The 24,699-nt window shown below is 44.2% G+C and overlaps 1 protein-coding gene across 3 annotated transcripts; it reads left to right on the top strand.

The window, feature by feature from the left end:
• The first annotated feature begins 1,054 nt into the window (after nt 1-1,054).
• On the top strand, nt 1,055-23,588 carry ZBTB21 (zinc finger and BTB domain containing 21). Of its 3 annotated transcripts, XM_054249161.2 has the most exons (3): nt 1,055-1,173; nt 16,392-18,004; nt 18,608-23,588. In XM_054249161.2, the coding sequence occupies exons 2-3, from the start codon at nt 16,405-16,407 to the stop codon at nt 19,597-19,599; spliced, it is 2,592 nt and encodes an 863-aa protein (XP_054105136.2). In that variant the 5' UTR covers nt 1,055-1,173; nt 16,392-16,404; the 3' UTR covers nt 19,600-23,588. The 3 variants fall into 3 exon arrangements, with proteins under 3 accessions (XP_054105136.2, XP_054105134.2, XP_054105135.2); XM_054249159.2 differs by having other exon boundaries at nt 16,392-23,588; XM_054249160.2 differs by having other exon boundaries at nt 1,071-2,357; nt 16,392-23,588.
• Nucleotides 23,589-24,699: the final 1,111 nt, after the last annotated feature.

Here is a 24,699-nt window from a genome sequence, read left to right as displayed (position 1 = left end):
GACAGTGATTAACAGGGGTCACACCCCGGCGTGGGAGAGTCTGCGGGAGGCACTCCCCCTGCACCTGCCGCCCGGGCTGGGAGAACGTGCGGAGGGAGGCTCTGTTCAGCCGTCTCCGCCCGCGCGGCTTCCACCCCCGTCGGTGCCGACAGTGTCGCATTTCTGTTATCTAATTTCTGGTTTTGACTGAAAGCGAAGCGAGTTTTCTCATCAACGGAGTTGTAACATTTATGCAGGAAAAAGACCACGGCCCCCCGAGACGACGAGCGGCGCGTCATGGAAAGTCTCCGGCTGCCTGCGGGCCGCCGCGAACGCCCACCGGGGGTCAAGGCCGGGCCAAAGGAGTCACCCTCGGACCGACCTCCATCTGCGCGAGGAACGAGCCCAGACGCCCCGGCCGCCGCCGCCCGGCCCCCAGCAGGGAGGGGTTCCCCGCCCAGGGGCCAGGTGGCGTCGGGAGGAGGAAATGGAGGCGCGCTGAGCGACTCTGGGCCGGCGCCGCCCCCCACGCGCTTCCCTGGCTGGCTGCAAGCGTCCGCCGCCGACCCGAGGACCGCAGGGCCCCGCTCGCCGCCCGCGCCCGTCGGGAAGCCGCGTGTAGCTCAGGCAGTCTGTCGGGGTCGTAGGCTTGGGGCGTAGCCCGCCGTCGGCCTGGAGCGCGTCCTCCCCACCGAGGGACTGAGCGGCCGCACCACGCATCCCGCCGCGCCGGAAGCCTGGAGCAAGGGCGGCCACGCCGGGCAGGACCGCGGCGGAATGACCCGGGGCGACCCCTCAGCAACGGCGCCTCCGGCAGGCGACAAAATCCCCTGAGGACCGACGCGCTCCTCGCCTGGACGGACTTCGCCTGGCCGGGCTTCCAGCCGGGCGGGCTCCCCAAGGACCGAGGGCGCGGGCCGAGCTCGGTGGCGGCCGCTCGGTGCACGGCTCCCGGCAGGCCCACCCTCCCCCGGCCTCCAGCGCCACGCGCCTCCCTCGCCCCGCCCCCCGGCGCCCGGCGCCCTATCAGAGCGCCGCGCACGTGACGAGCGCTGCCTGCGATGACCTCATCCCTGGTGTGGGATGACGTCAAATTCAAGATGGATGGAATCACAGCGGCAGCGGCGGCTGCGGCGCGCGCGAGCCGAGTGTGAGCGGAAAGGGGACCGGCGTCTGCCTCGAGGCTGGAGACCGGTGAGTAACTGTCACGCCCCTCGCTCTAGGAGAACTGCGGGGCCCCCTGGGAGGCTACAGCCTCCCCGCAAAACGCGGCCTTTCCTGACGTAACTCTGAGGTGATTTCTCTCCTCTTTTTTCTCCACCAGCGGGTTGCGGGCTCCGAGCGCTTCTGCGCGTGCGCGGGGCCTTGGGCCCTCACCGAGCATGCCCCAGGTTCCCACGTAGCCGATTGTGCCTTCACACTGCGCATGCTCCCTGCCCGCACTTGGCCTCGCCCTCGCGATTGCGCATGCTCCATTCTCACTGGCTTTACTCCTCGCCCGGGCTGAGCCGCCCCTGGGGTAGCGGACACGCCGGGCCTGGGCACGCGCCCCTCGCGCGGAGCGGTTGAAATGCCTCGTAGAGAAGGGCGCGTTCTCCGGTTCCGTGCGGGTGTTGAGGGCCTGCGGCGCGGGCCGCGAGGTGCGCGCGGAAGCTGGCCGGCGGCCTTAGGGATCCCGCACCTGCCCCGACGCCGCCGCTCCCTTCACGGTCCGGGCCGCAGCCCCGTCGCCCAGTCCTCGGCCCGGTGGCCGGAGCGTGCCCCTCGTCGCCCGCCGGTCGCTCCCTCCGCGCCGCCGGCCCACCTCCCTGCCTGGCCCCTCCCGGGGACGCCTGGACCCCGCGGCGCGCTCCTTCCCTCCAGAGCCCCAGCAGACCTCGCCTGGGACCTCCCGGCCGTCCCGCGGAGCACAGTCCCCTCCACTGGCCCGGGGCTCTGCTGCTCGGCCGGCGACCGTCTCCCGCTTCAGAAGCCCCTTCCCCTGTCTGGGGTCTGCGGCTGGACGGGCAGGAGTCGAGTCGCAGCCCGCGCGGGCCTTAGAGACCCCCGCGGCAGCCCCGCCACGTCCTCCTGGCTTTGGGGGAACACGCCCCGTAGTCCGTGCTCAGAGGCCCCCCGGTCTGTGCGCTTCCTGCCTGGAGGGCTCTGCGGTTTGGGAGAATTCAGCAAGAGGGCGCGGGGTGCTTAGACAGGGATTGCCTGACGGAGAAGAGGGAAACTGAGACTTTCCTTCCGTGCAAGCGCTCCCAGCTCCGGCACCGACTCCGAGGACACGCGTGTGTTACAGCACAGTCCGCGATTGTGCACATGATGACCCCGAGGCCGCGGTTAAGCAGCTTACCTTATGGTCCGCATTCCTCGTTGAAGAAGACAAGAAAGTGGGTTAATCCATTTTGGAAAGGTTTCTTAGGGAAATTTATTATTATTATTATTATTATTTTTTCCTTTGAGACGGAGTTTCGCTCTTGTTACCCAGGCTGGAGTGCAATGGCGCGATCTCGGCTCACCACAACCTCCGCCTCCTGGGTTCAGGCAATTCTCCTGCCTCAGCCTCCTGAGTAGCTGGGATTACAGGCACGCGCCACCATGCCCAGCTAATTTTTGTATTTTTAGTAGAGATGGGGTTTCACCATGTTGACCGGGATGGTCTCGATCTCTTGACCTCGTGATCCACCCGCCTCGGCCTCCCAAAGTGCTGGGATTACAGGCTTGAGCCACCGCGCCCGGCCCGGAAAATTATTTTTTAAAGTGTTCCTCTTGTGCCTGAAGGAGCAAATCATCCATCTCTAAGGACTAGCAGTCATTACGTTTAAATTTAAGCACCTCTAAATTTTGATGTTAAGTCGAAATTTGAATTGTTGGTTTACTTAAAAGCATCTTTTAATTTTTCCTTTTTAACACTATTGAAAATATAATGTGCTTCATTTTGTGCAAATAGAACTTGAAGAAGATATAACCCCTGCCCTCAAGGAAGTTACACTGTTATATAGGAGCAATATCAGATGTGTACACTGGTAAGGAAAAATTGTAAATAACAAAATAGGGTTTGAGTTATTAAAGTCTCTCGATAGAAACAAGATAATTGAAGGGACAATTTTAGTTGTCCCCAAAGGCAATGGAAGTAAGTAGGAAGAGCAGATGATAAGCTATTTAAGAGCCAGGTCCCAGTGATAGGCTATGAAGGAAAGAGAGGAGATTTCTGGTTTTGGAGCTTTAGGGGCTGGCAACACGCCAGAGTAAATCAGGAGTGTGTGAGGACAAGCAGATGTGGCAGTGGGTACGAGTGGAGGGTTAGTACCACGCTGGACCAGAGGATATACTGTCATGGAATCGTCCAGTAGATGCCTGAGAGGCTAGAGCTGCAAGAGTCTAAGCAGAGGTACAGATTTGGGGGTCATCGTCCAGTAGTGATTGAAGTCACAAGGTCTCAGAAAAAGTGAAGAATACTGCCACATGCTGGGGCTCTGTAACAGATGCCGGAGAAATAAAGGTGAGCCAGTCCAGGTCTTGAATCTCGCCTCAAGTTTGATGATTTCTCTCTCTCTGCCCAATACCCAGCTTGCCAGGCCTTGTGCTGGGCATCAGGGATACATGCATATAAACAGGTTCTTCCTTTAGGGAGTCCCCTGAGGGAGACACATGTAAAAGCAGATTAATCGAAGCAGTTACGGTGTTACTACAGAGAGATGAAGTATTGTGTAGTTTAGTTGACTGAGCTGCTGGCTGGGACAAATTATAAGAGCTTTGTAGAGTTGGTGACGTTTCAGCTGGATCTTTCTGTAGAAGTTATCCAAGTAAAGGAGAGGGAAGAAAGATATTTGGGTGGCAGAAACTGGACATGCAAGTCTGTAGAGTAGATGGTAAGGAGTACCCCATAAGGGTGGAGAGATGAGTTGTAACCACAGTATGAAAAGTCCTGTATGCAGCTCGACAGTGGATTTTCTTTAGGAACAGAGAAATGAGTACAGTACCCTAAAGCAGGGCAGTGATGTAATCAGCTTTAGCAAAACAACTAACAGGCATAATTTTCACTCCGGCATTTAATTGGAGTGAAGAGTACAGAAAAATCAAATATTTGTTGTTGTGGAAGATAACATGTTGAACATTGATAAGAATGCCAAGAGATATTAAATAGATGATCAGTCTTTAAATAGCTTCCAGCCCTCTTGGGGAGACACAGGTGACTAACAGTAAAGGCAGTAATAAACACCACGTGAATGGGGCTGAGGTTGAAAGGAGGAATTTGCACATTATCAGCTGAAGTCGTCAGGGAAGGTATATTAGTTTGCTTGAGCTGCTGTAACAAAGTACTGCAGACCAGATGATTTCTCACAGTCTAGAAGCTAGGAGGCCACCATTAGGGCCACCAGCAGAGTTGGTTTCTTCTGAGACTTCTCTTTGGCTTTCTTTTCCCTACTCGGTCCTTCCTCTGTGCATGTCTTCATGCTAATCTTCCTCTCCTGTAAGAATACCAGTTATATCGGTTTAGGGTCACCCTAAAGCCCTCATATTAACTTAATTACCTTTTGGAGGCCTTGTCTCCAAGTACGATTACATTCTGAGGTACTGGAGGTTACATCTTTATCATGTAAATTTGGGAGGGAATGGGGACACAATTCTGCCCATAATGGAAGATTCTATAGAGGAGCTGGAACTCCACTTGAGCCTTGAAAGGTGATTAATGTTCTGAATAGTGTGCTGAGGAGTGGGGTAGGTGAGTTCTAGGACTTTCCAGATTGGGGAATGGAAGAAGTCAGATGTGTAGGTTAGGTCTCAGAGATAAAGTATCTGGAGCAGGAAAGTATCATAAGGGAATAACTAAGGGAAATAAAGTTTTGTTGTTTTGTTTTTGAGATGGAGTCTCGCTCTTGTCACCAAGCTGGAGTGCAGTGGTGCAGTCTCGGCTCACTGCAGCTTCCACCTCCCAGATTCAAGTGATTCTCCTGCCTCTGCCTTCTGAGTAGCTGGGGTTACAGGTACCTGCCACCATTCCCAGCTAATTTCTGTATTTTTAATAGGGGGTTTCACCATGTTGGCCAGGCTGGTCTCGAACTCCTGACCTCAGGTGACCTGCCCGCCTTGGCCTCTCAAGGTGGTGGGATTACAGGCATGAGCCACTGTGCCCAGCTAAGAAAATTTTAAAAGTCATTTGAAACCAGATTTTATAGAGCCCTGTAGTCATTGTTATTACAATTTTAGCCTTATGGAGAACAATTGTTTTTATTTTATTTTTAAACAAGATCAAACCTGACTCTTCATTCAGATCTTAGGTCTCAGCTGAAATATTCCATCAGGGTATTTTCTGACCATCCTTTCTAGGCACTGAATCCAGCGATAGCACCTTATTTATTTCCACTATTAACACTTAGCTCAATCTGAGGTTATCTTTTTTTTCGTTTCCTTAGTTAGCATCTGATTTACCTCACTGGAAAGTGGAGGTCTTGTCTGTTTGGTGCACCCCTGTATTTCAAATAAATCTAACCATGGCTTGCACAAAATAGGAATTCAGTAAATAAGTTGAATTAATAATAGAAATATTGAATGTGTATGTTGGGTGAACGATCAAGCCTTTGTTCTAAGAAACTGTCCAGCAGCTGTATTAGGATGGGTTTGAAAGGCATGACAGGAACAGTGAGTACCACATGGAAATATATTAGGGTTTTTTAATAACAAGAACAGAAACTGCCTGGCTTGAATTTCCATTCAAGTTTATTGTAAAGATACAAGGTTGCTCTTGGAGGTAAAAGAAAAGCTGAACAACTGGGCCAGGAAGAAGAACAAAAACCAAGCTAACTCCAGGAATCTATGTAGCAGGCACTAGGAAGGTTGCATTTTCAGGCCTCCACTGAGATAAATCAGCTTAATTTATTTATTGCCTTTGTCATTTTTCCCAGGATTCATATTCCAAGGACAGAGTTTCTGATTGGTTTGACTTTGGTTGTGTGGTTTGCCCAGAGCTAGGGAAGAAGAGCATATCAGAGTGTAGCACACAGTGGGACAAGAGCTGTTCTTCTATAGCAAAATCATGGGGCTGTTAACAGGAGGTGGAATGGCTGTGTGGTGGCTGGAAGAAAACAGCAAAGGCTATGACCAGAGGCTGCTCTGCTGAGATGCAAAGGAGCTTGAGCTATGTTTGAGTAGAGTCATTCTGCCCGGTGTGGCAGAGAATGCACCATCAAACCAAAATCAAGCTCCCTTGATAGACACTGAAAGTGTGGTGAAAGAGAATACAAGATAGTAACAGGACTCCTCTTGAAGGATTGGATAAGCTAGTCTAGGTGTGAAATCTGAGGATATTTGCATTGTCATCAAGCGAGTGATGATAAGACCGAAACAGGCAACTTCTTATCACCATTGTTGAATGGTAAAATCAGATGGGAGGTGTCATAGCTAAATCCCGAGATGAGGGTGGACCTTAGCTATGACACCAGTCCAAGTAAGGAGATTATTTTGGTCCCTTTCCATTTCTCTTTCTCATCCCCTCACTCACCCCCAGTATCCTTCTGAGTGCCAACTTATGCTTTACTGTCTTCTGTTTCTACCGCTAGAATGCTCTGTATTTGAAATTGCCTACCTCCCCTCTCCCTCAAAAATCTTAATTCCATACAACTGATTCAACATTGCATAAAGAGGAAAGTATTTGTATTGCGTTAATTTCTGGTAAGATATGAGACTGATGTGGTGGCTGAGGCCTGTAATCCTTGCACTTTAGGAGGCTGAGGCGTGCAGATCACCTGAGGTCAGGAGTTTGAGACAGCCTGACCGATATGATGAAACCCCATCTCTACTAAAAATACAAACATTAGCTGGGTATGGTGGCAGGCACCTGTAGTTCCAGCTACTCAGGAGGCTGAGACAGGAGACTTACTTGAACCTGGGAGGTGGAGATTGCAGTGAGCTGAAATCATGCCACTGCACTCCAGCCTGGGTGACAGAATAAGACTCTGTCTCAAGAAAAAAGGAGTTCCCCCACCCCCTTAGCATTTATTACCTAAGGAATTTGAAGTGGTGGTATGAAATAATCTTTTGGAATCCAGTTGGGAAGGGTTTTGTAGCCACTCCAGGGAATTGGAACTTGAGGCCAGAACAAGCCCTTGAAGTTTTTAAGCCCCAGCAAGGTCAGATGAGCATGTCTGAAAAGTGTCTGTAGTAGAAATGTAAAAAATGGAACCTTTAGTATTACAGGTTGAGTATCCCTTATCTGAAACGCTTCGGATTAGAAGTGTTTCAGATTTCAGATTGTTTGGGATTTTGAAATATTTGCATTATACCCATTGGTTCAGCATCCCTTATCCAAAAATCCAAAATGCTCTAATGAGCCTTCCCTTTGTGCATCATGTTGTTGCTCAGAAAGTTTTGAGTTTTTGGATTAGAGATATTCAGCTCATATTATAATTGTCGAGTGATGAGTCCAAGCCTTCCTTGGTGTTCCCACTATTCACTCATCCACCCTTCTTCCCCCAGGCCAAATACATTGCTTCCTGAAATCAGTATACCCATAGCATTCTTTACATCCTTCATTAATTATTGTCTGTCATACCATGGAACTGTGAGCTACTGGAGAACAAGAAGCAGGCCAGTTAATCATCTCCACATCACCAGCACCTCTTGTGATACATGGTGGATAGCAGGCCCACACCAGGGTCTATGAGAGGAAGAAGAGAAGGAAGGAAGATGTGCATGTGCCACATGGGACACATGCCACTGTTAACCATAAAGATTCTGTCATTTTGAAATTTCAGAAAACATGAAATAGAAACAGTCCAGGCAGGCTTTGGGAAGCTATTTGTGTATGAGGATCAAGTGATAAGCAGGCCAGCCCTATTTCAGAAACTGGTTTTCCTGGGGGGTTTTCCTCTTAGCTTTTTCTTTTGCTCATAAATAGACCTTTTCTTCCAAATTTCGCCCACTTGTTTTTTAAGAGCTCCAAGGTTTTTCCGCCATGACTGAAGTGGCAGAAGTTCTGCCATGATGAGTCAGGTAGAGATGAGCTGTGGAAGGGAGAGGTGTAGATGGTGGTGGCAGCCGTGCATGTTTATGTGTGAGATGTGTGCTTCTGTAAGTCAGAGGCCCTGATTACTCATAATGAAAACCTGCATGGAAATTTGGAGTGTGTGCCAGCAAACTTACCAGTCTAGTTTTGAAAAATACGCTGAGGAAAAGTATACCCGGCAACAAAGCTCGCCTTATCTGAGGGCAGAAGAGCAGAGAGATCAAAAGCTTTTGAGGATTCAGTCTGCACAGCCACCAGCCACAGAATTTTGTTGGATTATCTCGTGATTTTCAGCAGTTGTGATTTCCCCCTTTTTACTTACATTCCTAATGGAGCATTTTATATTTTTAGGTAATTGTTAAATTCAGATATACCTACTGTCATTAAAACACAAAAATTCACTATGTTATTTGTCTATTTGCAGCCAGAGCAGGAAAGGGTATACTGTTTTCAAAGCTTAATTGAGTTAAAATGTGAAAGCAAGGTGAGGGATCTGCATCTCCCAGCTACCTCTTTCTCCTGTCTGTAGACATCTAGAGTCTAGATCCTGGGGTACTGGGGAGAATCAACAGTATTGCTTTCCTGTGCAAGATCCTCAGATGACCTATTTTAGCCCCCAAAGCACTCATGCCTCCATTTTCCTCCAGCCTCATAGGTGTTTCCTCCCCTATGTGTACCCTTAGCTTTCACCAGACAAAGTCACCTGTGGTTCCCTCAGATTCCTCTTGCTCTGTCTTGTCCCTCTGGTGTTGCATGTACTGCAGCCAAGCCAGCTGATGTGAATCCTGCTCTGCTTGTTAGCTGTATGACATTGAGCATGTTACTTAACCCTCTGTGCCTCAGTTTTCTCATCTGTGGAATGGAGATGATAATAGTACCTAACTCCTAGGGTTGATGTAAATAGTGAGTTAATACATAAAAAGCGTTTACTTTTGTGTGTGTGACGGAATGAGCTCCCAAATTTTACCTGTTATTAAGTGCCTAGTAACTGTTCTAGAATGGAATGGAAAATAAATACTCGTTCTTTGAAATGCCCTTCATCCTTCCTACCTGTCATTCCCTATAAAACTTTGTTCATAGAAAGTCCTTCCCGGCCTTTATCTTACCAGGTTCTGATGCCTGTCATCCATACTACCTCTGCCAGTATCCTATCTACTGCTCAGCATACTGGAGTAGGCTGATTAATTGAAATTGACTTGTCCTCTTCCTGCACAAGACCTTAAGCTCCGTAAGGCCAAGCCATACTTGTTAAATTGATATCTTCCATGTCTAGAAGGGTTCTCGCACACACTAGACAGATGCTAGCCATAAATCTGTAACTGTTTGGGTGACCTTAGGCAAATTACTTGACCTCTAAATGCCTCAGTTTTCTCATTTATAAAACAGGATTGATGACAGTGTCTAGTTCAGAAGATGATATGAGAATTGAAAGAGGGAACTGGAGGCAGTATCACGTAGGGGTCAAGAGCTTAGCCTCTGGAGCCAAGCTAGCTGATGGGAATCCTGCCCTGCTACCTATTATCTGTATGACGTTGAGCATGTTTCTTAACCTGTACCTCAGTTTCCTCATCTGTAAAAGGGGGATAATAATTGTATCTACCTCCTAGGGTTCATGTAAATACTGAGTTAATACATAAAAAGTGTTTACTTTTGTGTATGTGACAGAATAAACACCCAAATTTTAGCTGTTATTAAGTTCCTAGTTACTGTTCTACTGAATGGAATGGAAAATAGTTATTCTGCACTGAGTATCAGGGATTTGGACATTCTAAGGCACTTTGCAGGCAGGTGGTCTCATTGATGACTCTAAATGGAAGTTATAGGAAAATTAAGTTTTAAGTCCCCAATAATTTTCAGGGACAGTGAGTATTTCTCTTACAACTTAACTCTGAGTGACTTTATTATTGTCCCCTAGTTCATGGATATTTTCATCCAAGGAGGATAGAAACCCGTGATCCGAGAAATTTGAAGCAGTGACTTAGAGCAGAAATACCAATCATGATACTTTGAATGATGTATAAAGAAGGAACCTTTCTAAACAAAAGTGATACAAATGTTGCTTTTTGGCCAAACGGTGCCTATGGTCTATGGAGTACCATTTGCTTCATGTCCAAGGATATAGAAAACTCCCCTTGGTTTAGTGTTCACTCTAAACCAAGGGGAGGTTTTAGTGTGAAGTGGTTAGTCTTTACCTGTGCTTCAGGTTCTTTGTGTCTTAGTTTGGATTCCCCCAAAAGCAGACCCCAAGACAGGGATTCAGATGTAGATGTTTATTTGGGAAGTGATCCCAGGAAGCACAAGAAAGGAAGTGGGGAGAGTAAGGCAGAGATGGAGGCTCATAAAGGGTACGTCAATGAACAGGTTGCTGCTCACATGTAGGATATCAAAACTGACCTCTTTAAAAAATCTGAACTCCTGATTTTTCTGTCAAACTCCCATCTCTCCTAAGGATGCCCTTCCAGTTATTTTGTCAGAATCTTTAACTGCTCACCTTCTGTTTTCTCCTGCAGTCTGTCCACTAGACATCCTAATGACTCTGACTTTCCCTCCATTGCTACCACCCTGGTCCCAGCCACCATACTCTCTCATCTAGGTCATTACAGTGGACTGCAAGCTGGCCTGCAGCTTCCACCCTAGCCTATCCTCTGTTGTCTAATCTCAACAGCAGAGCCAGAGCAATTGTTTGAAAACATAATTCAGGTCTTTGTTACCCCTCTGCTCAGAATCTTCCAATGGCTGCCCATTTCATCCATGGTGAAAAATAAAGTTCTTCTGGAGGGCTCCCAGCCCTAGACAGTCTTTCTCCTTATTGCCTCTCAGATGTCCTCTTGCATGGCTCCCAGCACACACTGCTCTAGCCCGGCTGTTGCCTTAGCTTCTCCCTTTGTTGTGATGTTCTTCCTCCATTTATCTCCATGGCTCATCGCTCGCCTCCTTCACATCTCTGATCCCATTTTGATGAATGAATGACATGAGAAGTTCCTGGTACAGTTTGTAATGTAGGTTCCTGTACAGTTAGGTACTATATAAATGGTAGGGACCATTATTAATACCTTATTTATTTCCCAAAATTGCATTATGTAGTGGCTGCTAGTATTAGCCTTATTTTATAGTGAGGTAGACTGAGGCTCAGAAAGGTTGGTTAGCCTAGAACACTGACTCAAAATATCTTGATTGACCCACAGGAAAGAACACATTTTACTTCTCAATCCAGTCCATGCTTGCTTATGTGGATATGTACATATATGTAATGGAAACAAAAGTTTCTCAAGCTCATAATTAGCCTTCTGACATTTTCTGCTCTCTCCTAGTCATTTATTTTTTAACTGCTAGTTTTAAACCACCAAACTGAGTTTAAGAACCCCTTTTGACAAAGACTTGCCCAAGCCTTTGATTCTGTATCTGTTGCTTTTCCCTGTGGCAACATCTGAACTAGCTTTGTCAAAAATTATTAGTGCTGAAAAATGCTCAGTACCCAGCTGAGTCAATCATGTGTAACATTATACACTAAGTTATTTTTTTGCTGACCTCTGTAAAAGATAGTAAGGGTTTCTTTATACAAATAGATGTAAAGAAAGTATAGTAGGATTAAGGAAAACTTAAATGACTAACAGAGAAGAAAAAGGAAGGGAAATTATCAAGCATTCACAAATGAATTTAAAAAACAAATAGAGGAATTAAAATTTACATTTACTTTGAAAGGATGGTAGGCAGGAATGGACAGAAACTTGGTACAGTCTGAGCAAAGCAGTAGTTTGCGGACAGGCTAAAAGGCATCATCTGTAGACGCAGTCCTGTGTCTGCATCTGTTAAATTGAGTTGCATCTTAGAGAGTCAGAAGAAATTCTATCCCTCATGTGGCCACTCCCAGGTTGTCAGCCTAGGAGACTCTGGGTTCTTCTGATGAGCCTGGCAGCTGGGGTAACCAGGAAGGGCAAGAAGAGAACCTACAAATGTGCTGGAGTCAAGTTTGGTTCATCTATAGTTTGCCCTGAAGGGAAAGATAAAACTGTCACAAATATTCTTAGTTACGTGGGATCCATTTAAACTTGAAAATAAATGTCTTAACAATATTTGAAAGAAAATATGGCATTATAAAATAAAAGGAATGAGCTGGACGTGGGGGCTCACGCCTGTAATCCCAGCACTTTGGGAGGCCAAGGTGGGCAGATCATGTGAGGTTAGGAGTTCAGGATCAGCCTAGCCAATACGGTGAAACCCTCTCTCTACTAAAAATACAAAAATTAGCTGGGCATGATGGTGCATGCCTGTAATACCAGCTACTCAGAAGGCTGAGGCGGAGAATTGCTTGAACCAGGGAGGCAGAGGTTGCGGTGAGCCAAGATTGAGCCATTCATTACACTCCAGCCTGGGCAACAGAGCGAGACCCCATCTTAAAAAAAAAATGAAAAGGATGAGGTGTTAGAGGAACAGAAGCCTAAGTGAAGGGTCAAATGCAGGGAGCCAGGCATTGTCTCTGCGTGAAATGGCTCTGTCTGTATCGAGAGTATAATCGGGTTAATTTGCCTTGTTCCTTTGATACTGAATTAGATGCCTTTAAATCCTGCAATTTCTGAAAGTTAACTGCACAACATTTGTTAGGTTTCTTTAGATGAACTCTTTGCAACAACCCTGCAAGAAGAGGGCACAGTTGTCATTCCCATCTCACGTGAGGAACCTGCCACATGAAGAGGCTAACAGAAACACCCAAGGACCATCAGCCAGCATGCAAGGAGCTGGCATCTCAACCTGTGTCTGGCCCGAGAGCTTGTACTCTGCCACTAGGCCTCCTCTATCTCACTTTAAACTCTTTAATTAAATTTAGAGCCAGGCTAGTTTCCTTTATTCTTTAATACTTCTCATCTTTTTTTTTTTTGCAATAGAGTCTTGCTCTGTCGCTGGAGTGCAGTGGCTCAATTTTGGTTCACCACAGCCTCTGCCTCACAGGCTCAAGCGATTCTCATGCTTCAGCCTCCTAAGTAGCTGGGATTACAGGTGCGTGCCACTAACCTGGCTAAATTTTATATTTTTAGTAGAGGTGGGATTTCACCATCTTGGCCAGGCTGGTCTTGAACTTCTGACCTCAAGTGATCTGTTTGGTCTCTTGGCTGAGCTCAGTGGCTCATGCCTATAATCCCAACATTTTGGGAGGCTGAAGTGGGAGGATCTCTTTTTGTTTTTGTTTTTGTTTTTTTGAGACGGAGTCTGGCTGTATAGCCAGGCTGTAGTACAGTGGCACATTCTCGGCTCACTGCAACTTCTGACTCCTTGGTTCAAGTGATCCTTCTGCCTCAGCCTCTTGAGTAGCTGGGATTATAGGCATGTGCCACCACGCCCAGCTAATTTTTTCAGTAGAAACAGAAACATCATGTTGGCCAGGATGATCTTGATCTCCTGACCCTGTGATCCACCTGCCTCAGCCTCCCACAGTGCTTGGATTACAGGTGTGAGCCACCGCCCGTGGCTGGAGGATCTCTTGAGCCCAGGAGTTGGAGACCAGTTTGGGCAACATAGTGAGGTCCCATTTCTTTAAAAAAAAGAAAAAGAAAATAGTTTATTTTCACAATGCTAATAAAGACATGCCTGAGACTGGATAACTTACAAAAAAAAAGAGGTTCAGTGGACTCACAGTTCCACATGGCTAGGGAGGCCTTATAATCATGACAGAAGACAAGGAGCAAGTCACATCTCACATGGCAGCAGGGAAGGGAGAACTTGTGCAGGGAACTCCTCTTTATAAAACGATCAGATCTCCTAAGACTTACTCACTATCGCAAGAACAGCATGGGAAAGACCTGCCCCCATGATTCAGTTCTTTCCCTGGGTCCCTCCCAGATGTGGGGAATTGTGGGAGCTACAATTCAAGATGAGATTTGGCTCGGGACACAGCCAAACCATATCATTCCACCCCTGGCCCCTTCCAAATCTCATATCCTCACATTTCAAAACCAACCATGCATTCCCAGCAGTCCCTCCAGAGTCTTAACTAATTTCAGCATTAACTCAAAAGTCCACAATCCAAAGTCTCATCTGAGACAAAGCAAGTCCCTTCGCCTGTGAGCCTGCAAAGTCAAAACCAAGTTAATTACTTCCCAGATGCAGTGGGGGTACAGGCATTGGGTAACTATAGCCATTCCAGATGGGAGAAATTGGCCAAAACAAAGATGCTACAGGCCCCATGCAAGTCCAAAATCCAGTGGGGCAATCAAATCTCAAAGCTCCAAAATGATCTCCCTTGACTCTGTGTCTTACATCCAGGTTACACTGATGTAAGAGCGGGTTCCCTTAGTCCTGGACATCTCCACCCTTGTGGCTTTGCAAGGTAAAGCCCCGTTCTTGGCAGCTTTCATGGGCTGGTGTTGAGTGTGTGCGTGCCTGCTGTCAGTGGATCTACTATTCTGGGGTCTGGAGGATGGTGGCTCTCTTCTCACAGCTCCACTGGGCAGTGCCCCAGTGGCGACTGGGGGGGTGGGGCTTCAGCCCCACATTTCCCTTCTGCACTGCCCTAACAGAAGTTTTCCATGAGGGCCCTGCCCTTCACTGAGGGGACACAGCCCTGCAGCAAACTTCTTCCTGGACATCCGGATGTTTTTATACATCCTCTGAAATCTAGGTGGAGATTCCCAAACCTCAATTCTTGACTTCTGCACACCTGCAGGCCCAGCACCACGTGGAAGCTGCCAAGGCTTGGAGCTTACACCATCTGAAGCCACAGCCCAAGCTGTACCTGGGCTTTTTTTCCTCTTAGGCTTCTGGGCCTGTGATGGCAGGGGCAGCAGCAAAGGTCTCTGGCGTGCCCTGGAAATATTTTCCCCATTGTCTTGGTGATTAACCTTCAGCTCCTCTTTACTTATGCAAATTTATGCAGTCAGCTTGAATTCCTCCTCAGAAAATGGGATTTTCTTTTCTGTCCGCACTGTCAGGCTTCAACTTCTCCAAACTTTTATGCTGTACTTCCCTGATAAAATGTAATGCCTCTAACAGCATCTGAGTCACCTCTTGAATGCTTTGCCGCTTGGAAGTAGTTTCTGCCAGATACCATAAATTATCTCTCTCAAGTTAAAAGTTCTACAGATCTCTTAAGGCAAGGACAAAATGCTGCCAGTCTCTTGGCTAAAACATAACAAGAGTGACCTTTGCTCTGGTTCCCAACAAGTTCCTCTTCTCCATCTGATACCACCTCGGCCTGGATTTCATTGTTCATATCATTATCAGCGTTTTGATCAAAGCCATTCAACAAGTCTCTAGGGAGTTCCAAACTTTCCCATATGTTCCCGTCTTCTTCTGAGTCCTCTAAATTGTTTCAGCCTCCACCTGTTACCCAGTTCCAAAGTCACTTCCACATTTTTGGGTATTTTTTCAATAGCACCCCAGTCTACTGGTACCAATTTACTGTATTAGTCCATTTTCTTGCTGTTAATAAAAACATACCCAAGACTGGATAACATACAAAGAAAAAGAGGTTCAGTGGACTCACAGTTCCACGTTGTTGGGGAGGCCTTATAATCATGGTGGAAGGCAAGGAGGAGCAAGTCACATCTCACATGGCAGCAGGCAAGAGAGAACTTGTGCAGGGGAACTCCTCTGTAAAACCATCAGATCTCGTGAGACTTACTATCATGAGAACAGCACGGGAAAGACCCACCCTGTGATTCAGTTACCTACCACCTGGTCCTTCCCAAACATGTAGGAATTGTAGCGTAGGAGCTACAATTCAAGAGGAGATTTGGGTGGGGAAACAACCAAACCATATCACCAGGCAAGGTGGCATGTGCTTGTGGTTCTAGCTACTCAGGAGGCTGAGGTGGGAGGATTGCTTGAGCCCAGGAGGTTACGGCAGCATTGAGCCATCATGGCGCCACTGCACTCCAACCTGGGTGACAGAGACATACCCTGTCTCAAAATTAAAATAAAAGATAAGGGTCTCAAGACCTGCTTTGCAACCAATTGTTAACAGTGCACATTATGTTTGAGTATATGTAGTAATAAAACCGATTCTTTCAGAATTATTGACTTTAGGGGTTTTGATAATTCATACTTGTTTTCTGAATTTATAAGGAATAGAGACAAGCATCAAATGGATAAGGACCGTAAATAATGAACTTTTATTTTCAAATATGGCTTCCATATCCACCCATCAAGTTCTGGCAGCCTTTTTGACGGTATACAAATACCTATGCTGTAGTTCCTGCCGTTCTTCCATTTTAATGAGGACCTGCTTAAACCACAAGACTTATTTTACATTTTCACCATTATTTAAATAAGATTGTTCATTCATAAAGCTTCTGTCAGCCTATGGTCTGCTAAATATTAGCACCTATGCAAAGACAGCTGATGTTTCCTGCTCTTGAGGAGCCCTTCATTCCATCGGGAACTTTTCACTGCATTATCTGTAGTAATTTTACATTTTGTCTTTTAGATAAATTCAAGCCATGGAGGGATTACTGCATTATATCAACCCAGCACACGCCATTTCTCTCCTAAGTGCCCTGAATGAGGAACGTCTCAAAGGACAGCTGTGTGATGTGCTGCTGATTGTTGGAGACCAAAAGTTCCGAGCTCATAAAAATGTCTTGGCTGCCAGCAGCGAATACTTTCAGAGTTTATTCACAAATAAGGAAAATGAGTCACAAACTGTATTTCAGCTTGACTTCTGTGAGCCAGATGCATTTGATAATGTTTTAAACTACATTTATTCTTCCTCTTTGTTTGTTGAGAAGAGCAGTCTTGCTGCTGTGCAAGAACTTGGCTATAGTCTTGGGATTTCCTTTCTGACTAACATCGTTTCTAAAACACCTCAAGCCCCCTTTCTAACGTGTCCTAATAGAAAAAAAGTGTTTGTAGAAGATGATGAAAACAGTTCTCAAAAGAGAAGTGTCATTGTTTGTCAAAGTAGAAATGAAGCACAAGGAAAAACTTTTAGTCAAAATCAACCCGATGTAAGCCATACTCCCCGGCCCTCTCCTAGCATTGCAGTCAAGGCTAATACCAATAAGCCACATGTCCCCAAACCAATTGAACCACTTCATAATTTTTCATTAACTGAAAAGAGTTGGCCGAAAGATAGTTCTGTGGTATATGCAAAGTCTCTTGAGCTTTCTGGATCTTTGGATGATCCTAATAGAATCAGTTTGGTGAAAAGAAATGCAGTATTGCCTTCAAAGCCTCTGCAAGACAGAGAAGCTGTGGATGATAAGCCAGGTGTGAGTGGTCAGCTTCCAAAAGGAAAAGCTCTAGAGCTGGCTTTGAAGAGACCACGGCCACCTGTTTTGTCTCTTTGTAGCTCATCAGAGACTCCCTATCTATTAAAAGAAACTAACAAAGGAAGTGGTCAAGGTGAAGATAGAAACTTGTTGTACTATTCAAAGTTAGGCTTAGTGATCCCATCCAGTGGATCTGGTTCTGGAAACCAAAGCATTGACAGGAGTGGCCCGCTTGTTAAGAGTCTTCTCAGACGGTCATTGTCGATGGATAGCCAGGTTCCTGTGTATTCACCCTCCATAGACTTGAAGTCTTCCCAGGGATCTTCGGTGTCCAATGATGCACCAGGGAATGTGTTGTGTGCTTTATCTCAAAAGTCATCTTTAAAAGATTGTAGTGAAAAAACAGCCCTAGATGACAGGCCTCAAGTGCTACAACCACATCGCCTCAGGTCTTTTAGTGCTTCTCAGTCAACAGACAGGGAGGGAGCCTCCCCTGTGACCGAGGTGCGCATAAAGACCGAGCCCAGCAGCCCGCTGGCGGAGTCCCTGGACATCATCCGCGTCACTGTGGGAGATGCGGCAGCGACAGCAGCTGCCTCGTCGCCGCTGGTCACGAGAGACCTGTCTCTGAAAACAGAAGATGACCAAAAAGACATGAGCAGACTCCCAGCAAAAAGGAGGTTCCAGGCGGACCGAAGATTGCCATTTAAGAAGCTAAAGGTGAATGAGCACAGGCCTCCTGTGTCGGAAGATAATTTTGAGGAAGGCTCAAGCCCTACTCTCCTTGATGCAGATTTTCCAGATTCTGATTTGAATAAAGATGAATTTGGTGAGTTGGAGGGGACGAGACCAAACAAAAAATTTAAATGCAAACATTGCCTTAAGATCTTTAGATCAACAGCAGGTCTTCACCGTCATGTTAACATGTACCATAACCCAGAAAAGCCCTACGCTTGTGACATCTGTCACAAGAGGTTTCACACCAACTTCAAAGTGTGGACACACTGTCAGACCCAACACGGCATAGTGAAGAACCCATCACCAGCCTCTAGTTCACATGCTGTTTTGGATGAAAAATTCCAAAGAAAGCTGATTGACATAGTGAGAGAGAGAGAAATTAAGAAGGCCCTGATCATTAAGTTAAGGCGTGGCAAGCCTGGTTTTCAGGGACAGAGTAGCTCCCAAGCGCAGCAAGTCATCAAGAGGAACTTGAGATCTCGAGCCAAAGGAGCTTACATTTGTACTTACTGCGGAAAAGCGTACCGCTTTCTCTCCCAGTTTAAGCAGCACATAAAAATGCATCCAGGAGAAAAACCCCTTGGAGTAAATAAAGTTGCTAAACCAAAAGAGCATGCTCCTCTTGCAAGTCCAGTAGAAAACAAGGAGGTTTACCAGTGCCGCCTCTGTAATGCTAAGCTCTCTTCTCTCCTAGAGCAAGGAAGCCACGAGCGGCTATGCCGGAATTCGGCCATCTGCCGTTACTGCAACCTCAGGTTATTCTCACCCGAGCTGAAGCAGGAACACGAGAGCAAGTGTGAGTATAAGAAGCTGACCTGCCTCGAGTGTATGCGAACCTTCAAGTCCTCTTTCAGCATCTGGCGGCACCAGGTTGAAGTACATAATCAGAACAACATGGCACCCACCGAAAACTTTTCTTTGCCCGTTTTGGACCACAACGGTGATGTGACCAGTTCTTCAAGGCCCCAGTCGCAGCCTGAACCCAATAAAAACCACATTGTCACCACAAAAGATGACAATGTGTTCAGTGATTCTTCAGAGCAAGTTAACTTTGACTCGGAAGATTCCTCTTGTCTCCCTGAAGACCTTAGTCTTTCCAAGCAACTGAAAATTCAAGTCAAGGAAGAGCCTGTGGAGGAGGCTGAGGAAGAGGCACCTGAGGCCAGCACAGCCCCCAAGGAAGCAGGTCCTAGCAAAGAAGCCAGCCTGTGGCCCTGCGAGAAGTGTGGGAAGATGTTCACAGTGCACAAGCAGCTGGAGCGTCACCAGGAGCTTCTGTGCTCTGTGAAACCATTCATTTGTCATGTGTGCAACAAAGCTTTTCGTACTAATTTTCGACTCTGGAGTCACTTCCAGTCACATATGTCTCAGGCTTCAGAGGAATCGGCACATAAGGAATCTGAGGTGTGCCCTGTTCCCACAAACTCTCCCTCTCCACCACCTCTGCCACCGCCACCACCACTGCCCAAGATCCAGCCCCTGGAGCCTGACAGCCCCACAAGCCTATCCGAAAACTCAACTCCAGCCACAGAAAAATTGTTTGTGCCCCAAGAATCAGACACTCTTTTTTACCATGCCCCACCCCTTTCAGCAATCACATTTAAAAGACAGTTTATGTGTAAACTTTGCCACAGGACATTCAAGACTGCGTTTAGTCTTTGGAGTCACGAACAAACACACAATTGAAAGACCAACACTTTTTATGTATTAGGAAATTTCAACCCGAATTGTGAAATGTGTCATAAGAAGCAAAATGTTTTTTGCAAGAATAATAAAGGTTGGAAATGGATATGCTTGAAATTAAGTTTGAGGCAAATTGATAATTACTTAGTAATGTTCTTAATCAACTTTAGAAAAACACCTTTTAAAATATTGTGGTTCTGGACCTTACAAGAACAAGATGGTTTGATTTCATTAATGTTGAAATTGGATTAGTCTTGATTGTGTGCATGGCTCCTCATTCCATGGTGTCAGTATCATCGTTAATTGAGGTTTTGGTTTTTTACTGATTTGTAATTAGTGGAATACTGTCAAAGTATTTCTTCTTTTGATTATTTTAGACACTTGAGTTCTAGTTAAATCTTAACCATGTTCTTAAGTCCAAAATATATCAGGAAGAAGTGGAGTAGTTTGCAGTATTGATTTAGATCTTAGACAACTTTAGCAATAAAAAAATAAATTTCAACTTCAATGTTATCCTGACACTTGATGAAAATAAATATTTGGTATTTTGTGGTCATGTAGAACTTCCTTTTGTATGAAAGTTGTGAGAAATTTAAATCAGCAATAGTAACACTTAGATATTTATAAACAAAAACTTCATCTCACTTAATATAATAAACGATAGTTAAACTCTATGAAAGACCTGGGAAATGAAAACATAATTTATGGAAGTTCCCTACAGCAAGTTTATAAGGGCTTCAGTAGTGATAGACATTGTAATAAAAACTTGTACCATGTTATACGTACGCTGCACCACAATCTAAATTCAGACCAGCATTTGAAGGACTGCAAATGTTTCATTTCCTCTGATTTATGCTGTCACAAATTGAAAATCTGAGTGTAGTTAGGACAAAAAACAAAGCTAACATAGGACACGAATTTTGATTTTAACGTTAGTATAACAGATGAGATGGGGACATACATTTAAATAGATCGCAGACTCAAGAGTTAGCACAGCTGATCTAAAATAATAAATTACCATTTCCAGAGAATTCAGAGCAGAGGATTCAGGAAACTGCAGTTTCAAAATGCTTCTCAAAAACAATATATACGACATACACATTTTTCTGCCTCTCTGTCTTTTTCGACAATTTCTTTTAGAATTTGTTGGGAGTTCGGTGGTTAAAATCATTGGCAAGGCTGTTCTCTACATCATTGCTCAGTATTTCAAAAATAGGTGTTCAAGCCCTATCAGTGGTCCAAAATTAGTTTTAGCTACTTATTTTGGTCCGTGGGGTTTGTGCTTTTCTAAGAATACTATGTAAAAATTTGTCGTTGAAAGCCTTTCAGTAGGTTATCCAAAGTTCAACGTGGTGTTTCTAAAGGGAAAATTTTTACTTGTGTAGGTGGGAGTTAGATGTATAAAAAAATGAAACTACAAAATCCTTTTAAGAAAGTAATACCAATTTAGACTCTTGAGTTTGTGTTACAGCCTATTCTTTCAAATTAAAAAAAGTAAATTATCATTAAATAATTTTAAATTTGTGCTCTAGGAAGATAACTCTGTACCCATCAGTCTCATTACCAACATTTCATACCAGTGGTAGGAAAGATACTCTCATTTCTTATTGAACCAGACATTTTTATAAAATACTGATTGATTTTATAGATACTACATATGAAATTTTGCCTGCATTCTTTCACTTGAAAAATCTCCAATCTTCATATTCTTAAATTCGATGGAGAAGGGAAAATAAAGTTACTGATTCTTGCCATCTTTGTTTTCTTAAGGAAATCTATGCATTTTAAAGGTTAAAGCATATGGCTTTACATGAAACATTAGGAAGGATTATTGTACATTGAATTCATTCCCTATATAATGTGGTATTTCTTACTCTGATCCTGTTGGTAGCTGTCACTTCTTCAAAAGAAGAGAGTTTCCCTGAGTACTCGTCACCTACATGGCCCTTAGAGTATCTATCGGTGATAATTCCATGGTACAAAGTATCTTGGCATTGTAAATTTAGTATCCCAGGACTTGAACCTTTATGCTACATTTTCAAAAATTTTTTACAAATAATATTGTTAATCAGTAAAAAAAAATATTTTTGATCTAAACATAGGTTCTGCATATCTTAGATTTTAAAAATTACTGGTGTTTTGTCTTCACATTTTTGTCTAGGCAAGGAATATAAGATTTCAAAGAAAATTTTGAACCAAAAGCATTTATAATGCAGTTCTGGTTTTTCTATTACTTTTTATACTGTACTTTAAAAGCATTAGGCTGAAAGAGTTTATTTTGATGGTCAAAAAATATGCTTCCACTCATAACTATTTTAAATGTTAAGAAGTAAAATAATGAAAGATGTTAATTACTTTATTCAGTAAAGTTTTTTAAGAATGTTTATCTCAGCCAGTAGGCAAATATTTGGTGTAAAACAAGTTGGTCTTAAATTGTTGCAACTCATTAGCTAGTGAAGATATTCATGTAAATATCTTTAAGATTGTAATTAATTTTGAAAATGTAGAGAGCTCATTCCATGTAAGTATGCAGGATGCCTGCTTTTTTATGCAGTTGTGGAAAGAATGTAAAATGTTTTAATATATTCTTTGTTAATCTAAGAACTTGATATTGAATCACTTTCTTTATGTGGGAGAACGAGGGAATAACATAAAACATGTTTTTATCACTCAAAGTAAGCAATGGAGGTAACAAATATTGTGCATTTTAATAGTAATACTTCAAGATTTATAGAATATTCACCTTTAAAACTAGTTAGTAGGCATTTATAATTTTACCAAAAATTAACCATTCAACAGTGATGTTCTTTGCATTTGTGGGGAGGCGTATGATGTTCTTGGTTTTCTGGTTTGGAATGGAATGTTTATAGCCTGGCCTGTAAAAGTATGCCCCGGCACTTCGTGACCTTTTAAATCCGTATGTAGCTCCATCGGTGCTAATGAGAGTAGCTGCTGTGAGACAGGAATAAGATGTGTCCGTTCGCTGAGGCGCAGTGCAATTGCATCTACAAGGCCGACTCTGATCAGGGTGAGGGAGAGATGTAAGAATGGACAGATCCAAACTGGGCCTTTATCCCCTCCAGTTGGATTTGCGCACACGTGCATGCGTGTGTGTATACAACTGTAATCTGGAACTTTACGAAGTAAAATTATTTGAAGTTTCTTAGTAAAAAGTAATTAGGTATAATTCCAAATACATTTCTGTATAAATTTTATCCAATTAACTGGATTACAAGTCAGTTTGTCCATTTACGACGTCTCAGTGACGTCTCTGCCATAATTGTGGAATGCATTATTAGTTTAGATAATGCTAACACATTCTTCTGAAGTGTTTTTAACACTGACTAAAGCTTAAGTTTTAAAAATAGGTTTTCACCTGCGGCTTTCCTGGCTTCAGCACTTTAAGACGTTTAAGGTTGTTGTAATTTTAAATAGGCCCTTTCAGCGCGGCTCAGCGGGCACCGCAGCTTACGGCATTTCCATGTGACTGGGGAGAGAACGAAGTCGGTATTTAGATTCTGGAGAAGAAGAACATGAGTTACCAATGTCAGGTGTTTTCAAAAGTTCCTTTTATAATACTTTTGGGAACCAAAGTATTTTACTGTAAATCTTTAAAGTAACACAATTCAGTGCTCTTTCATCATTTGTTAGTGCTGTCCAGATTTTTCACACAGTTATACTCAGTTAATACTGATTTTCAACATTAGTCCAAGGCTATTTCAAGTTTTCCATTGAATATATGCTTATGGTTAAAAGAAAAACAAATGAATCGTTTCATAATTCTGTATACTTTGTCATATACCTTAGCAGAGTAAGTCATTTTTCAGTTTTACTTAGGAATAAGCTTTTTTGAACTGAAAAGTCATGGTAAAATAGGATTTCTATCTAATGTTAATCCATTGCTTATTTGTAATCAATTCTGTTGTCTACTTTGCTTAAATGTTTACTAAGAACAATTGGAGTCAATAAATTTGTACTGTATTTTGCTTTGAGTCGGTCTCAGTGGTGTGTTGTATACTTTGGTAATAACCATTTGCAGCGTTTACATTTGTGAAAGTCAAGCTAAAATCCTCCGATTTGGGTAATGTGAATAGCCACTTAACGAGTTATGAGAGATTTAATTTTCCCCTGTTCCAGGTTGCTTATAGAATTAAGGTTGTATTAAAGCCTCAGTTGCACTTTGGGAGGCCGAGGCAGGTGGATCACGAGGTCAAGAGATCGAGACCATCCTGGTCAACATGGTGAAACCCCGTCTCTACTAAAAATACAAAAATTAGCTGGGCATGGTGGCGCGTGCCTGTAATCCCAGCTACTCAGCAGGCTGAGGCAGGAGAATTGCCTGAACCCAGGAGGCGGAGGTTGCAGTGAGCCGAGATCGCGCCATTGCACTCCAGCCTGGGTAACAAGAGCAAAACTCAAAAAAAAAAAAAGCTTTAGTTAATTGGGCACCACAAATACATGATTAAAACCACATAACGCAACCATCTTTGCTCATCTGCCATTTCCTTTATTTGAGCTAGTAGTTTTTAAAGTGATGGAGAAGGGGTGAATGCAGAAAAAGAAACGTTTGAAGTACCCTGCATTGACATTTCTGATAGCAATTGACAAACCAGTTTTATTTGATAATCTAAAGAGTTCGGTGTCATCGCTTTTTTTTTTTTTTTTTAATTCTAATGAGACTTTTCTGTATAACACTAGGGTATAATACTTTTTAAAATTTTTATTAGCTTTCCCTGTAACCTGAACAGCTGAACTGTAGATAATCAAATCAACACCGCCAAGCTGACTGGAAAATAAGGAATTGGAAGGTATAGAGATCCACAGCGGGTTGATCAGTGCTGATTCTCACCCGCTTGGGCTTGCGCTGCTTGGCTTCTGACAGTTATCTTTTCCTTTGCTGATATCCTAAACTGCCTTTCTTGGGAGCCTCTGCTCAAAGTGTCTTGAACACACTGTACCAGGGACAAATTACATAATGTTTTAAAATGTTTCTTCTGCTTTAACCCTGTCTAATTTGTCACCAATTATTAGTGGTGGGTTTTTAAAATTATTTATTTTGCCCTTCTGATTTTTTTTTTGCCTTGTTTTTAGGTTTGCCCTCCC

Source organism: Callithrix jacchus, chromosome 21 (genome assembly GCF_049354715.1).
Source record: "Callithrix jacchus isolate 240 chromosome 21, calJac240_pri, whole genome shotgun sequence".
In the NCBI taxonomy this organism is placed as follows: domain Eukaryota; kingdom Metazoa; phylum Chordata; class Mammalia; order Primates; family Cebidae; genus Callithrix; species Callithrix jacchus.
The sequence above is the reverse complement of the archived record's forward strand: the minus strand, read 5'-3'. Positions and strand labels throughout refer to the sequence as shown.